The sequence below is a fragment of the Mus musculus genome, chromosome 1, assembly GCF_000001635.26.
Source record: "Mus musculus strain C57BL/6J chromosome 1, GRCm38.p6 C57BL/6J".
Lineage (NCBI taxonomy): Eukaryota > Metazoa > Chordata > Mammalia > Rodentia > Muridae > Mus > Mus musculus.
Genome location: NC_000067.6, coordinates 58,859,874 through 58,877,310, shown reverse-complemented (window position 1 = coordinate 58,877,310; position 17,437 = coordinate 58,859,874). Strand labels below are relative to the sequence as shown.

Sequence of the window (17,437 nt, the reverse complement as noted above, 5' to 3'; positions counted from 1 at the left end):
AAAAGAGCTATTGTTCCAAAGGATCTGGAAAGATGTTCAACAGATCAAGTTAGTTCTTATCTCTAGCATCCCTGTAAAAATCTGGACATGGTGACACATGCCCACAATTCTAGCACTGAAAGACAGCAGAGAATCTCTGGGGCTCATTAGCCAGCTGAACTAGTTGAAACATGAGTTCTAGGTTCAGTGAGAAAGCCCATCTCATAAATTGAGTGGAGAGCAACAGAGGAAGACACTTAAATTTGATCCCTGGCTTCCATGTTTGTGTGTGTGTGTGTGCGCGCGCGCGTGCGTGCGCGCATACACACACACACACACACACACACACACACACACACACACACAAACACCTGTCTCAAAAATGAAAAAAAAGTTTTGTTGTTGTTGTTTTTTGAAGCACTATGTTGCTGTATAACCCAAGCAGGACACTACTACCCTGTTCTTGAGTGTTGGGAGTGCAGACATATTTGCACACACATATTCATTTGCACCTCCTCTTAGCCGCATCCTCAGGCAGTCCTTGTCTACTGGTGCCTGTCAGCATGAGTCTCCCCACACTTCCTCATTTCCTAATCCTCTGTCCTCTTGAGTTCGACTATTGATAACCACACTCTGATAAGTGTCCAACACATTGTTATTTCTCTTCTGCTCAGTGGGACACCACACAGCCCACATCACTTCCAGCTCGGTTACCTTCAGGGCTAGATGCCAGGTCCAAACACTCTACTATGAAACGCCTTATTGACCACTGCATCCCCATGCCTTAGTGGTGGAGAAGACACAAACAGACCAGAGTCAGGCAGTCTGGGGGCCTGGCTGGTGTGACTAACAACAAGCTCTCTTGGTGATAGAGTGTTTGTCCCACAGGACTGATATCATTTCTGACCTTCAGGAGCAAATTGCTGAATTGATGGCAATAATAGAACAGATGAACAGAGACCAGCAGTCTGCCCTGAAACTGGTGAGTGACCCTTGTATCAGCCACACCCTCATGGCTAATACATTCAGATTACCCATGTGCCAGGTAACATGGCAGGCGGGTCACCACCGTACTGAAGCATGGTATCCAGGCGCCAGACTTGGCATAGTTTGCAGTGAGCAGTACCTACTTTCTTCCATCCTCATCCATCTCTGTAAAAACTGAAAGACATTGCATTCCTGGGGTTCCAGGTGCCTCCGGGTGTGTGTGTGGTAACACTATCTCTTCTACACTGCTAACACTGTCATGAGATCCGCAGGCTTCAGAGGTTGCCAGGCTATTGCTAATGACGCCGGCATGGAGGATGCCTCCTGTGTCTTGGAAAACTTTCTAGGAAACCCAAGGGCCCACCCTCTGTTACTATGAAGGTCCCAGAGCCCATTCTTCAGAATCAGCTGGAGTCCTTTTAGTCTGGATGCATATATATATATATATACATGCATGATGCACTGACTAGGGAGAGGACAGTCAGCAGCCTCTCTGCTGTGTGTGTGCCCTGTGCACTGCAGAACATGCCCATGAGAGACTGAGCAGGGTATCCCCCTCAGAATGGAGGGGCTTTACAGATATAGATAAGAGCAGGATGGCGCTCTGAATGCTGGGCTGTTAACGTTGGCCTCATTTCCAGCTCTCCAAAGAGATGGATCTCTGCTGTTCCAACATGAAGCAGAAGTTTGAAACCAAGAGCAGGTATGCTTTCTGGTGGAGGACTGAGTGCTGAGAGGCCAGGCTTCTGTGCCCTGGCAGGATTCCAGGTCCTCAGGCATCCCCAGCAGGGCCAAGGGCAGCCGGTGACACTGTGTGTGAGATGTGTCTTCAGAGAGCAGGGTGGCCTCCTTTGCTGTCACTAAGTTGAAACAGTTTTGTCCCGTCCAGCAGGACCTAGTTATTCCCTGGGTCGAGGAGGACCGAGGCCTGCAAGAGAAGCAGGCAGAGAAAGGGGAGCGAGACCAAGCAAAGAGTTGTCAAGGTCTGTTTAATGAAGGCTAGGAGCCTGATAATAAGCACACAGTGAGAGAAAATAGGGTGGGGTCGAAGGGGCATAATAAAATACAGAGAAAGGGATGGACATCTGGGGCAAATGATGATTACAGGCTTCTTGCAACTTATCTTGGAATGTCAGCCCTAAAACTCTCCCAGGCGGCCTTCAAACATTCTGCAGTTTATCTTGGAGTGCCATAAACAGTCCCAGGCACCAAACGGAGACATGGAGGAGGAGGTGAAGCTGCCTTAATCTAAGCAGTTCTAGGCACCAAGTGAAGGAGGGAGTGAAGCTGGCAGTCTCAGGTGCCAGGTGGAGGCAATGAAGGAGGGGGTGACATAATTCCCTTCAAAGGGTCAGCCGGATCTTTAGGGTGAGAGTAACTGTGGAACCTAGTTTCCCATAGTTCGGTCTCTCACATCTCCCCCTTTTTTCTTTATTAAAGTTGAAGTGGCTACAAAAAAAGGGTCAGTGAAGCACCTGTCTTAGGTCTTTTCTGTGGTCCACGTCCAGTTACCATGATAGCTAGGCCTTTTCAGGTCCTAGGTGGACAAGGCACCTGTCTTAGGCTATGTGAGTTGCCTCCACTTTTGGCACCACGTGTTATTCCAATGACTTGATCAGGCCACTGGTAGTCGTGATGGGCACCCAGGCAGTGGACCCACATAATCCCATCATTGGGTAACCTTGTAGCTGATAGGTGGTGTGTATCTGGCTCGTGGCACCACAAGATCCAGTCATTGGTAACTCCACAGCTTATGGCCCTCAGCCACTATAAGATCTGGAGGTCACCCCATCCATCATTGTTGTTTCCACAGTTTATGGAACCAAGAAAGCTCCGTTTCTGCAGCAAGGGTGGAAAACTGAAGGCCAGCCCTCTCTGCATCATTGAAAGAGAGGTCTTCAGCTGAGTCTCGGATGTCTAGTCAATGGTAGTGGACTGCAACTGTTTCATTTAAGGCAGAATCAATCTGTAACTTAACAAAACTGATTAATCTGTTGAAAGCTCAAGGGCCAAATGAAAAAAGCAACAATATGCCCACGAAGGGTCCCCAAAGGCTAGGAAGCAAGGTGGAGAGCAAGGATTTGATTATACACTTCAAACAGGGGCGAGGAGGGAAGCATCTGGGGTCCCAAAAGACAGAGACCAATACCAGATATTTGGCCAAGAGTCAGCCCTTCTTTAGACTCCAGATGTCATCTCAGAAAGGAAGTATCATTGGTGGCAATCACCTCTCCAAAAAGGGCTATTCCTTCCTAAAAAGGAGGCTGGGATGAATAACAAATCCAACAATCCCTAGCAAGGGTAGAATTGGCCTCATGAATGACTTGTAGTGAGGCATTAACCATGGTAACAATAAGTTCTGCAGTACATAACTATAATAAGAATTCTAAACTTACGTTGTTAAGCTTACCCTGAGATTTCTAACTCTATGTAGTGGATAGTAAAGCCTGAGTTCTTTCACTATCTCTCTTACAATACTAGAGGTAATTCTGAATGTCACTGAATAGGCAACTTTCTTCTAATATCTGAAATTTCTGTCTTTGTAGCCTTAATATTTGTTATATTCTGCCTTATTGTTGAGACTACTACATCTAAGACATTAACCTTTGCCTCCAATTTTTATCTATAAAAAGTTGCTCTGACAAAGCTATGGAAATATTTTTATGCATATCATTAACAAAATGAGCAGTATGCAGCTGCTGATCTAAAGCTGTGGTAGATATTGAAGCTAAAATTGCAATTAAAGCAGTAAATTCTAAAATTGCTCATTTGACCTTTTCAAAGTTTGCATTCCCGGATTTTTAAACTAAGGATCATGTCCTAACTCTAACAGGCAGCAAAACATAAGCAGGTCTCTTTAACAAAATCATAACAACAGATTCCTTATGTAAATTAGGATCTACACAATTAGTTAATTGACAACAAATACAATGAATATGAAAAGACTTGTCAAGATTGGTGATCTTAACTCTTAAAATTATCTAACAGTATAGCATATAGGTAGGTACACAAGCTTTCACAGCTATAGGAGAGTTGGCCTGAATGGCCAAAAACAGTGTCTCTGACGAAATCTTGTCAAATACACGGTAGCAGTCCCTCTGCCTCACGAGTCATCATTTTTAGTTGTCCTCAAGTTGACACCAGGTCGGCTCTCCTTCCTTTAGCCCATGGTGGAGATAGGAAGTTTCTTCATCTTGCTTGCAAGTGGCTGCTCTCCCTGATTCCTCTTTCTCTGTGTGCTCAACACAGCACTGTCAGGGCACTCAGGAACTCACAGGTCAGTCTGTCACATGAATCATTTTGGAAGCTAGCATGCTTCTGCAGAATTCTGTGGAAAAAAACAGAGACACTGCCCCCTTTTCCCCATATTAAATATCTGAACAGGCTCATGCCATGTGTCAATAAGTGGATCCTTTTCATCTCACCTAGACATGATTATGTCTAGTTTTAAGATACTATAAGGCATTTATTAAGTTCTTTGACATCCAAATTTCAAAATTCTTAAAAATAAAAGTATGATTTAAATAATGTGCACGGGGGTATAATTTCTCCCCTTCTTTGTTTTTAAGAAGATAGAGTTTTTAAAGTTCCACAATACCTTGTGTACTCGCTAGTTTTGTGTCAACTTGACACAGCTGGAGTTATCACAGAGAAAGGAGCTTCAATTGAGGAAATGCCTCCATGAGATCCAACTGTAAGGCATTTTCTCAATTAGTGATCAAGGGGGAAAGGCCCCTTGTGGGTGGTGCCATCTCTGGGCTGGTAGTCTTGGGTTCTATAAGAGAGCAGGCTGAGCAAGCCAGGAGAGGCAAGCCAGTAAAGAACATCCATCCCTCCATGGCCTCTGCATCAGCTCCTGCTTCCTGACCTGCTTGAGTTCCAGTCCTGGCTTCCTTGGTGATGAACAGCAGTATGGAAGTGTAAGCCGAATAAACCCTTTCCTCCCCAACTTGTTTCTTGGTCATGATGTTTGTGCAGGAATAGAAACCCTGACTAAGACACCTTGTCTTTGAGAATTATTAAATTGTTGACAAAACATCTTAAATACTTGACTGATATAGTCAGTTTTAATATAACATGGGCAGTGACTAATTACACTTTCAATTGTTCCTCTTGAAGAGCGGTTGTAACTAGAAGGCGTGAAAAGTTATTATAGTCACATGTATATAATTTATTTATTTATTAATCTGAAATAAGAGCATTCATTTGCAGCAATTGATTAAGTATAGGTCCTCAAGAATTAATACCATTATGTGGAAACAGGTAGGAACTGAGGACTCCAATATCAAATTTTTTACAATTTGACATGTACATTCTCTAAAAATAACAAAATATTATATTAAACCATTACTATTTTGAATATATAAAGAACGAGATTATATAGCCAATTATAAAAAGTATGATGAGCATGTTCAACTATTCCTTGTCTCATGGGGTTATAAGGAATTCCAGTTTTCTGTTTGATGCTAAATTCTTTACAAAATGAAGTAAAATTCTTGCTAGAATAGGATGCCCCGTTATCTGCCTTAATAAGTTTAGGCAATCCCATGGCATTAAAGGCTTGTAGGCAATGATCAATTACATTTTTAGAGGTCTCTTCTGTATGCAGAGAAGCAAAAGGAAATCCTGAACAAGTGTCAATACAAACATGTATATATTTTAATTTTCCAGATTCCGCATAATGAGTTACATCCATTTGCCAAATATGATTAGGCATAAGACCTTGTGGATTAACTCTTTTTTTTTTTACTTGCGATATGTTTGAGGTTTTTTTTTTTTTCCATTTTTATTAGGTATTTAGCTCATTTACATTTCCAATGCTATCCCAACAGTCCCCCATACCCACCCCCACCAACTCCCCTACCCACCCACTCCCCCTTTTTGGCCCTGGCGTTCCCCTGTACTGGGGCATATAAAGTTTGCAAGTCCAATGGGCCTCTCTTTGCAGTGATGGCCGACTAGGCCATCTTTTGATACATATGCAGCTAGAGACACGAGCTCTGGGGTACTGCTTAGTTCATATTGTTGTTCCACCTATAGGGTTGCAGTTCCCTTTAGTTCCTTGGGTGCTTTCTCTAGTTCCTCCATTGGGGGCCCTGTGGTCCATTCAATAGCTGACTGTGAGCATCCACTTCTGTGTTTGCTAGGCCCTGGCATAGTCTCACAAGAGACAGCTATATCTGGGTCCTTTCAGCAAAATCTTGCTAGTGTATGCAATGGTGTCAGCGTTTGGAAGCTGATCATGGGATGGATCTCTGGATATGGCAATCACTAGATGGTCCATTCTTTCGTCACACTTCCAAATTTTGTCTCTGTAACTCCTTCCATGGGTGTTTTGTTTCCTATTCTAAGAAGGGGCAAAGTGTCCACACTTTGGTCTTCGTTCTCTTGAGTTTAATGTGTTTAGCAAATTGCATCTTATATCTTGGGTATCCTAAGTTTCTGGGCTAATATCCGCTTATCAATGAGTACATATTGTGAGAGTTCCTTTGTGATTGGGTTACCTCAGTCAGGATGATGCCCTACAGGTCCATCCATTTGCCTAGGAATTTCATAAATTCATTCTTTTTAATAGCTGAGTAGTACTCCATTGTGTAAATGTACCACATTTTCTGTATCCATTCCTCTGTTGAGGGGCATCTGGGTTCTTTCCAGCTTCTGGCTATTATAAATAAGGCTGCTATGAACATAGTGGAGCATGTGTCCTTCTTACCGGTTGGGGCATCTTCTGGATATATACCCAGAAGAGGTATTACTGGATCTTCCGGTAGTACTATGTCCAATTTTCTGAGGAACCGCCAGACTGATTTCCAGAGTGGTTGTACAAGCTTGCAATCCCACCAACAATGGAGGAGCGTTCCTCTTTCTCCACATCCTCGCCAGCATCTGCTGTCACCTGAATTTTTCATCTTAGCCAATCTGACTGGTGTGAGGTGGAATCTCAGGGTTGTTTTGATGTGCATTTCCCTGATGATTAAGGATGTTGAACATTTTTTCAGGTGCTTCTCTGCCATTCGGTATTCCTCAGGTGAGAAATCTTTGTTCAGTTCTGAGCCCCATTTTTTAATGGGGTTATTTGATTTTATGGAGTCTACCTTCTTGAGTTCTTTATATATATTGGATATTAGTCCCCTATCTGATTTGGGATAGGTAAAGATCCTTTCCCAATCTGTTGGTGGTCTTTTTGTCTTATTGACGGTGTCTTTTGCCTTGCAGAAGCTTTGCAATCTTATGAGGTCCCATTTATCGATTCTCGATCTTACAGCACAAGCCATTGCTGTTCTATTCAGGAATTTTCCCCCTGTACCCATATCTTCGAGGCTTTTCCCTACTTTCTCCTCTATAAGTTTCAGTGTCTCTGGTTTTATGTGGAGTTCCTTAATCCACTTAGATTTGACCTTAGTACAAGGAGATAGTAATGGATCAATTCGAAATCTTCGACATGATAACAGCCAGTTGTGCCAGCACCATTTGTTGAAAATGCTGTCTTTTTTCCACTGGATGGTTTTAGCTCCCTTGTCAAAGATCAAGTGACCATAGGTGTGTGGGTTCATCTCTGGGTCTTCAATTCTGTTCCATTGGTCTACTTGTCTGTCGCTATACCAGTACCATGCAGTTCTTATCACAATTGGTCTGTAGTACAGCTTTAGGTCAGGCATGGTGATTCCACCAGAGGTTCTTTTATCCTTGAGAAGAGTTTTTGCTATCCTAGGTTTTTTGTTATTCCAGATGAATCTGCCGATTGCCCTTTCTAATTCGTTGAAGAATTGAGTTGGAATTTTGATGGAGATTGCATTGAATCTGTAGATTGCTTTTGGCAAGATAGCCATTTTTACTATATTGACTTCTACCTGTTTGATTGTGTTTTCCTTTAAGGACTTGTAACGCTTTAGCAGTGTTCTCCTGTATTTTTTTAAGTGAGTTATTAAAGTCCTTCTTGATGTCCTCTACCATCATCATGAGATATGCTTTTAAATCTGGGTCTAGGTTTTCGGGTGTGTTGGGGTACCCTGGACTGGGCGAAGTGGGAGTGCTGGGTTCTGATAATGGTGAATGGTCTTGGTTCCTGTTAGTAAGATTCCTACGTTTACCTTTCGCCACCTGGTAATCTCTGGAGTTAGTTGTTATAGTTGACTCTGTTTAGAGATTGTTCTTCTGGTGATTCTGTTAGCGTCTTTCAGCACACCTGGGAGACAGATTCTCTCCTCTGAGTTTCAGTGCTCAGAGTGCTTTCTGCTGGCAAGCTCTCCTCTTACAGGGAAGGTGCGCAGATATCTTGTGTTTGGACCTCCTCCTGGCCGAAGAAGAAGGCCCAAAACAGGACCTTTCCCAGAAGCTGTGTTGCTTTGGCAGGACCCAGAAGCTGTCAGCTTCTGTGGTGCACACTCTCACCTGTGCAGACTAAGTTCCTAAGTTTGGCGGAGTCCCGGAACCAAGGTGGCGCCCGCTGCTCCTGAGGCTGAGGCCTTCCGAGCCAGGCGGACACCTGTCCTCTGGTCGGGACGGTGGCCGGCTGTCTGCGGCCCAAAAAGGGTGCTGCCTCAGCGGCTCTGTGGCTCTGCCTGTTCCAGAAGCTGTCCGGTTCTGTGGTGCACCCTCTCACCTGTCCAGACTAATTTCATAAGTTTGGCGGAGACCCGGAACCAAACGTGGATTAACTCCTAAATGTGGCACTGGAGATAATGTAATACATTTAGGATATTGTTTTACAATATCTGGCTCTTTGCCAAAATAAGTTACTGCCTGCTTCTTTCCAAGGATAACCATCTGAGTTACTGCTTCATAATATGGCAAGATATTACGTTTAGGAGAAATCCTTGAATGTATCTACATTAGAAGAGACTTTTGCCATAACAATCTTGTAGGCATATAAATCGTATTAAAAATTAACAGATGTAAAGGCAAAGAGTAATCTATATAAGTGACAGATTGCTCTTCAATAGCTTTTTCCACTTGTTGTAAGGCCAGCCATCTTTCTGAGGTTAAAGATCTAGGGTAGGTTGGATCAGAACTCCCTTTAAGACTATCGAACAAAGGGTTCAACTCCCTCGTAGTACGCTTTAAATAGGGGCAAAGCCAATTAATGTCGCCTAACAATTTTTGAAAATCATTTAAAGTCCTTAAGTTATCTCTGTGAATACTATCTTCTAGGGAAAAACAGCTTGATTAGTATGTCTAAAACCCAAATAATTATAAAGATCCTGAGTTTGTATCCTTTCAGGAGCTATCTGTAATCCTTATCAGTTAAAGCTTTATGTAGACCTCTATAACACAAAAGTAAATCCTGGGGGTCTTTTCCAGGCAACCCAGGACAATTTCTTAACTGTCCAAAAACAGTCTTCTTAAAGGAACAGTATTTTTTCTTAAAAGTGCATAAGCAATTGCAAGCTTGAGAATTAATAGCATCTGAAGGATGAACAATTTTAAGCAATTGTAAGCTCTGAGATATAATATTGACTATTAATATACAACTTAAAGTTTGATTGTTCAACATTTTAAGACACCATCTACAGCACACAATTTAATTATCTGTGCTGAAGCAGGAGAAAACTCAAAAGAATAAATGTGTGATCTAATTCACATATACTTTTCTCCCATAGAAAGGCTGTTTTTAAACACAGTAAATGGGATGCATGCGTGAATGAATTTATAGAAGATATAGAAGCATGCATAAAAACTATTTTTAACTATCTTTGGATAATGATTATCAATTTTATTTAAAATGATGGTATGCAATAGATCAAACATCAATATTCTGTAATAACCAAATTAATGGCTGTTTGGAACAAGGAACATACACTTAATCAGGTTCTTAAGACACAATTTTTGTTATAGTTTTTCTAAAATATATGAATTTATCTTACAATTCCTTATTAGCAACACAGTGGCCTAATAGGATGCTAAAACTTTACTTTGAGGTGAAAAAGGATGATTTTACAACAATGTTTTCTCTTGCCAAAGACTTGCTGTGGGCACATAAATAAAATAAGCAGGTAATATTTAATTACCATTGATTATAATTGATAACAATTGATCATAAAAGTTTCCTCTGCTCTCTGTGAAACTTACTTGTTTCTCACCAGTAGTTTTGAATCTCACTAGATAGCACCTGTACTGGCTAGTTTTGTGTCAACTTGACACAGCTGGAGTTATCACAGAGAAAGGAGCTTCAGTTGAGGAAATGCCTCCATGAGATCCAACTGTAAGGCATTTTCTCAATTAGTGATCAAGGGGGAAAGGCCCCTTATGGGTGGTGCCATCTCTGGGCTGGTAGTCTTGGGTTCTATAAGAGAGCAGGCTGAGCAAGCCAGGGGAGGCAAGCCAATAAAGAACATCCTTCCATGCTCCTGTTTCCTGACCTGCTTGAGTTCCAGTCCTGCCTTCTTTGGTGATGAACAGCAGCATGGAAGTGTAAGCCAAATAAACCCTTTCCTCCCCAACTTCCTTCTTGGTCATGATGTTTGTGCAGGAATAGAAACCCTGACTAAGACAGCACCTAACAAAGTTTTTAAGTCACTTTAAAGCCTCAAGGTGAGGTCTTAGCCAATTAACATCTCCTGGAAGCTTTTGAAAATAAAATTTTGAAGCAAATCAATTTTTCCTCCTTAGATTTTCTGTACCACTATTTTCTAATATAGCTAAAAACCCTAAATATTAAAAGATATTGCTTCTGAATCTTATCTGGAGCTACAGCTACTCCCCAGAACTTAAAAGCTCATTGTGTGAGAGCAAGGATTTAAAGAAATTTTCCCTTGAAAGCATTAGTAACTAAAATACTTTTCACTTAGGAAACAATATATACATATAAGCAAACTCTGTACACTATAACTTTATATAAAGTAAGCAAGTCAATATCATGATAAATTCCACAGCCTGATTGACCTTTTATAAACTTTGGATTTAAACTTTATTTAGAACGACATCTGGCTAGGTCTACAACAAGGCTCTTTTAGCTAAAAGGAAGGGAGGGAGAGGTGAGGTCCCAGGAACTTCCCTAGTCACAGTTTGCCAAACAAAAGAAGTGCCACACAAGCCTCACTGAGACTGCTTCCCTCTGAGCTTAGCTTCAACCCAAACGCAAACATTTCTCAATCTGAGCACTCTGACAGAGTCCTGGCCCAAAGATTATCCCTATTTTGAAGTATCTTTAAAGACCTGTTTTCCTGGGTTCATTCATGCCACATGTTCTTTAGAATGACTCCAACCCTGAGTTCCCAATTTTAAGCTAACTTTCTGTTACAAGCAAAAGGCTGCCTGCCCCTTTAAGAGCTCCTGTGTAGATAATCAGCCTCTAGCAGGGCTTTTCCAGCTGTACTTGACTCCCAGCCACAGTGCAGTGTAACTTACCAGTTTCTGCTGTGCAAATTGAGGCTGCCTTTTAAACAAGTTAAACTAAATCAAAGGATGGACAGCCAGCAGATAAAGTTTTAACCATTTTTTTCCACATGAAACACAGAACAACAACCAGTCAAACAACAAAACAAAAACAAACATAAATAGACAGACATATGGACAAATGGTGTACCAAGGACAGACAATAGACAGAGAGGGAATAGAACTTGATGTCTCAAAGGGACCCAGATATCCTAACCAGAACTGAGAATATCTCCATAGGAGCCAGAGAGGAAGCAGGATGTCTCCCAATTTCCTTCTGTCCCTAGGAGAGATTTGAAATAGCTTATTTTTATTTTCCCTCTTTTTTGCTAAAAGGTCCCAAACAGGGGATAACTGCTTTTCTGAAACTTATTCTCTCTCTTTCTCATGTTCAAATTCTAATTCTTTATCTCCTCCTTCTGGGAATTCTGCCAGAGAAGGGAGAGGAGGCTCAGTGGTAGCTTCTAATAGTTACTCCCAATAAGAAAAGGTGGTTGCAGGGACCGCATTGGGACCCTCATTAGCTAGTTTATCATTTAAATCTCTGCCTACCTTTCACCATTTATTATGGTGTATCTCTGCCCCGTCAATGATAAACTAGGGGCATGCTTGATCTATAAAAATAAAAAAGTTTATCAAATCTTTTTTCTTAACTCGAACTCCCCTTTCCCTGAGTGAAGTTTTCAGGTCTTTGATGAAGACCGCTTCATTCGACAGTTTAGTTCCCATTTCTTATCAGAGAGGAATTACTCATTTTCTCCTATGAGCAGTAGGAGCATTCCTCAACCAACTTATTCTTCTAGTCGTGACGAACCGCTCTTGGACCTAGTCTCCATGGTCTCTGCCGGGCAAAGGTCCGTGCCTCAAGCCTCATGTTAGGCGCCACTTGTCCAGTCCAGCAGGACCTAGTTATTCCCTGGGTCGAGGAGGACCGAGGCCTGCAAGAGAAGCAGGCAGAGAAAGGGGAGCGAGACCAAGCAAAGAGTTGTCAAGGTCTGTTTAATGAAGGCTAGGAGCCTGATTATAAGCACACAGTGAGAGAAAATAGGGAGGGGTCAAGGGGGCATAATAAAATACAGAGAAAGGGATGGACATCTGGGGCAAATGCTGATTACAGGCTTCTTGCAACTTATCTTGGAATGTCAGCCCTAAAACTCTCCCAGGCAGCCTTCAAACATTCTGCAGTTTATCTTGGAGTGCCATAAACAGTCCCAGGCACCAAACGGAGACATGGAGGAGGAGGTGAAGCTGCCTTAATCTAAGCAGTTCTAGGCACCAAGTGAAGGAGGGAGTGAAGCTGGCAGTCTCAGGTGCCAGATGGAGGCAATGAAGGAGGGGGCGACATAATTCCCTTCAAAGGGTCAGCCAGATCTTTAGGGTGAGAGTAACTGTGGGACCTAGTTTCCCACAGTTTGGTCTCTCAAACAGTTTGTGTTTGGTATCCCTGCCTTTCATCGTTCATCTGTCTCATCACCACTGTAGTATTTCTTTTGATTGGTTGCTGAGGAAAGTTATGTTGTTCTCCAGGAAGCTTCTGTCACATGGGAATTGTTATAAGTACATTCTCCTTCCCGGTCCTCCTCCTCCTCCGCCTCTCCTCCTCCTCCTCCTCCTTCCCCCCTCCTCCTCCCCTCCTACTTCTGTCTCTTAGCTCAGGGCCTGGGCAACAAAGGAAGGAGAGATGGGAGGAGAAGGGACAGACCATGGCAAGTTGGGGGCAGGGGGAGAGAATAAGAAGAAAGTGTGTTGTGTGTTGTCTGTGTGGGGAACATTTTTTTTTAAGCCCAGAAGCCATCTTGGTGAGAGACAATCACCTCTGGCTGCACCATCCACACTTGCTTGCTTATTATTACTTTCTGATTTTTAAAGAACAGTTTTAGCAAACTCTCCCTTGGCAAAATAAGGGAGAGTCTGAACTCCCAGGTAGGCACATTGTGTACCATGCACAACAGCCTCCTTGTAGAATCGACCTGTGTTCTGTCGGCAGATGAGAGTTTAAAAATGCTATTCTGCTCCAAAAGAGAAGGGAATTCTCCCAGTTGTGAGAACATTGGTGGATCAGAAGGATGGAAGTGAAATAAACCAGGCAAAGAAAAGTTTATGTGTAGCCGGGTGTGGTGGTGCACGCCTTTAATCCCAGCATTCGGGAGGCAGAGGCATGCAGATTTCTGAGTTCGAGGTCACCCTGGTCTACAAAGTGAATTCCAGGACAGCCAGGGTTATACAGAGAAACCCTGTCTCGAAAAATCAAAAAAGAAAAGAAAAGAAATATCTCCGTGTTCTCACTCACAGCAGAAACCTCTTAGAAAACAGAACCTAGACTGATGGATGGTTACTTAGGCTAGCGTATGTGAGGTGACTGTCAAAATGTACAGAATTTGGGCCACCACTTCTACCTTTTACTCTGAGGTAGTGTCTGTCTTTGTTACTGAGATGCGTTTCCTGTATGCAGCGAAATGCTGGGTCCTGTTTATGTATCCAGTCTGTTAGTCTGTCTTTTTATTAGGGAACTGAGTCCATTGATATTAGGAGATATTAAGGAAAAGTGATTGTTACTCCCTGTTATTTTTGTTGTTAGAGGTGGAATTATGTTTGTGCGGCTATCTTATTTTGGGTTTCTTGAAGGAAGATTACTTTCTTGTTTTTTCTAGGGTGTAGTTTCCCTCTTTGTATTGGTGTTTTCCATCTATTATCCTTTGTAGGGCTGGATTTAAGGAAAGATATTGTGTAAATTTAGTTTTTGTCATGGGATATCTTGTTTTCTCAGTCTATGGTAATTGAGAGATTTGCTGGGTATAATAGCCTGGGCTGGCACTTGTGTTCTCTTATAGTCTGTATGACATCTGTCTAGGATCTTCTGGCTTTCATAATCCCTGGTGAGAAGTCTGGTGTAATTCTAATAAGTCTGCCTTTATATGTTACTTGATCTGTTCTTTTCTGGTTCAATCTATTTGTGGTTCTGTAGGCTTCTTGTATGTTCATGGGCATCTCTTTCTTTAGGCTAGGGAAGTTTTCTTCTATAATTTTGTTGAAGATATCTACTGGCACTTTAAGATGGCTCTCTTCTATCCCTATTATCCTTAGGTTTCATCTTCTCATTGTGTCCTCGATTTCCTGGATGCTTTAGGTTAGGAGCTTTTTGCCTTTTGCATTTTCTTTGACTGTTGTGTCAATGTTTTCTATGGTATCTTCTGCACCTGAGATTCTCTCTTCCATCTCTTGTATTCTGTTGGTGATGCTTGCATCTAGGACTCCTGATCTCTTTCCTAGGCTTTCTATCTCCAGGGTTGTCTTCCTTTGTGAAAAATATTTTATGTGTTACAATTCATAGGCCTGCATTGGCACATCATCATCACCTGCTTGGCACATCACCAGGAATGTTCCTGGTGCAGAACATTCTGTGTGTGTGAAAAATAAGTGTGTGTGGACATGTATTCACTGTGAGAGTGCTATAAATGGTGGTTTCACTCTCTCAGTATGTATGCTCCAGTTCCTGATCCCTCCACAGCTCCTCCCAAGGCAATGCCTAGAAACAACTGTCTCCACAGGCTTTCCTTGATGGATGTTGGAATAACATCACATACGTAGTCTTTGCAGACAGGCATTTTCCTGTAATAACATGTGTTTTTTGTTTCTCCCATCTGATTTAAGGCTTTGGGCTCTCACTTTAGCACTCAAACACTATCAGCATATGAATCCTGGGATTGGGGCTAGATCTGGGGTTCTAAACTTATTCTGGGTGCTTCTATAAGGGAGCTGTAAGCAAAGACTGTTGACTAAGAAGGGAATCTGAGGTGCTCGTCTGAGCACTATTCAAAGCAGCAACTTTAGGAAATGCCTCACTCTGAATAGAAACCATAAGAATACTACAGGTTGTGAGGGCACCATCTTGGTAAGGAGGGCAGGTCAGTGCAACAGCTCAACTCTAGACTGTGTGTGTGTGTGTGTGTGTGTGCGCGTGCGTGCGCACAAGCTCCCATGCGTGTGTGTGCATGAGAGTGAGTGTGCATATGTATATGTGTGTGTGTAAATGTATGTGAGAAAGTGTGCATGTATATGTTTATGTGAGTGTGAGTATATGTTTGTGAGTATGTGTATGTGTGAGTGTATGTGAGTATGTGTGTGAGCGAGCATGTGTGTGTGAGGGTGTATGTATGTGATCATGTGTATATGAGGATATGAATGTATATATATATCTATCTATATCTATCTATATCTATATCTATATATAGATAGATAGATATATATGTTTGTATGTGAGCATGTGTGTGTAGGTGAGCATGTGTATGTGAACATGTGTGTGTGTATATGAGCATGTGAGTGTGTATATGTGAACATGTGTATGTGAGCACATGAGTGTGTATATGTATGTATATATGAATATGTATGTGCATAAGTGTGTGTGCAGCACACTCCCCCTCCCATCCATGTGCTTGGCCTCACTGTGTTTCTGTGGACCATAAAAGACAGCTTTTGGAAGCAAGTCTTTCCTCCACTATAGATTCCAGGGATCAGATTCAGGTTGTTAGGCTTTCATGGCAAGCACCTTTACCTGCTGAGCCAGCTTGTTCATGCTGAACTTCTTTTCTTGGATTGTCCCACAGGGAACTCAAAGAGACTCACAGAGAGGAGCTCGAGAGGTTAGAGAACAACTACAAGGAGGCCCTGAAGGCAGAAAAGGCCTTGGCCGAAGAGAAACTAGGCACTGTCAGGCCCTGAGGGGAAAATGGGAGGGAAAGTGGGCAGCCTGTACCCTGGCGTCCCTATAGCCATGGCTTGGCACAGCCAGATGTCCAACATTTCCCTTCTGAGGCTTAAGGCATGAGAATGACCGAGAATGGAACTGCTTCATCACTGAGCAAGAACTTGAAATTTTTTTTAAGTGAATTTTAAAGTTCTAAAACTACAATATTACTATGATGCCTTCAGGTTGTCTTGCATGGAGAATGGCAGTGATTTCTTGAATGCTCACTGGGCTACTGTGTGCCCTTGGGGAAAGCAGAGTGTGCACCCTTCAGATTTGGGGTTTATAGACTAATGTCCACAGAGAGAACGAGACACTCTACAACCTTCTTCCTCTCTTTGAAGTTAGTGTCTTATTTACACTTTGCTTGTTTTCTAGTTTCCTGAAGAGAATGTGTGGTTTTCATAACCACTGTAAAGGAGGAAATGATACAAAAAGGAGAAGCAGATGCATTGTGGGAGGTTCTGTTCCTCCTTCCCATAGATACAGATGACCCTCGGGGGTGGGGGGAGGTTGTCTTACTAAAACAGCTGAACAGAGTGTGGGAGCTCTGAGCTCTTGGAGAAGCATGTTTAGAAAGTACCTGGCCTCTCTCCCAGAAGCTCTTCATCCATCGGTTCAGGTGGGATCCAATAACTGATAAGCTTTTTGATAAGCTTCCAGAGCGACTTGGGAATCCCAAGACGGTTTCATCACCCCAGGGAGAGCTTGGGTGTGGAGCTGAAGAGTTCATGTGAGTTTTGGAAAGTGTGCCCACCGAAGGAATAATGACATCCTTGTTTTCTTTTCCTCCAGATAAGATGGGCAAGGAATATAAGTATCTGAAGAGTATATTCCGTGTGTTTCAGGTGAGATTCCAAACTGTATGGTATCTCACGCAGGAGACAGAGGAGTCGACCACGAGGCTCAGAAGCTAGGGGTTTATATACAAAAAAGTTGGGGGTAGGGGAAGAATTGGCGCAGTTACACACAATTGGACAGTTTAAACATCAGCAAATTGTACGTGCAGAGCGAGGTAACAGCAGTTCTGAGGGGCAGGTGCTTAACTTGGCTGAGATAGTCCGGACGTCTTTGTATGCCTCTATCTTTATGGATAGCCAGTTCCTGGAATGACTTAACAGCAACAGCCTTTGTTCTTTGCCCTTGGCCCAAAAAACCCTCCTAACTAGCAAGCCGCATGAGTCATGGACCTTGAATTTAATTTTCTTTCAAGATCAGGACTTAGGCATCACCCGTGGGAACTATAAAGGGGCCTGGGAAAAGAGGGGGGAGGGAGGATAGCCCACATCCGGCCAGAGCTCCACCTATGTTCTGGGCAGGCAGATGAGGGAGGGCTGCCAGTCGCTTTCCACT

General features: G+C 42.7%; 1 protein-coding gene across 1 annotated transcript in view; it reads left to right on the top strand.

Annotated features, from left to right (window-relative positions):
- The window catches only part of Gm28802 (predicted gene 28802), a 46,908-nt gene that overhangs the window by 19,388 nt on the left and 10,083 nt on the right, over window positions 1-17,437 (top strand). The window contains exons 6-10 of the mRNA XM_030243918.1: window positions 868-961; window positions 1,608-1,669; window positions 15,945-16,047; window positions 16,748-16,817; window positions 16,880-16,932. Of these exons, the coding sequence (XP_030099778.1) occupies window positions 868-961; window positions 1,608-1,669; window positions 15,945-16,047; window positions 16,748-16,817; window positions 16,880-16,932 (382 nt within the window). The remainder of the gene's footprint in view (window positions 1-867; window positions 962-1,607; window positions 1,670-15,944; window positions 16,048-16,747; window positions 16,818-16,879; window positions 16,933-17,437) is intronic.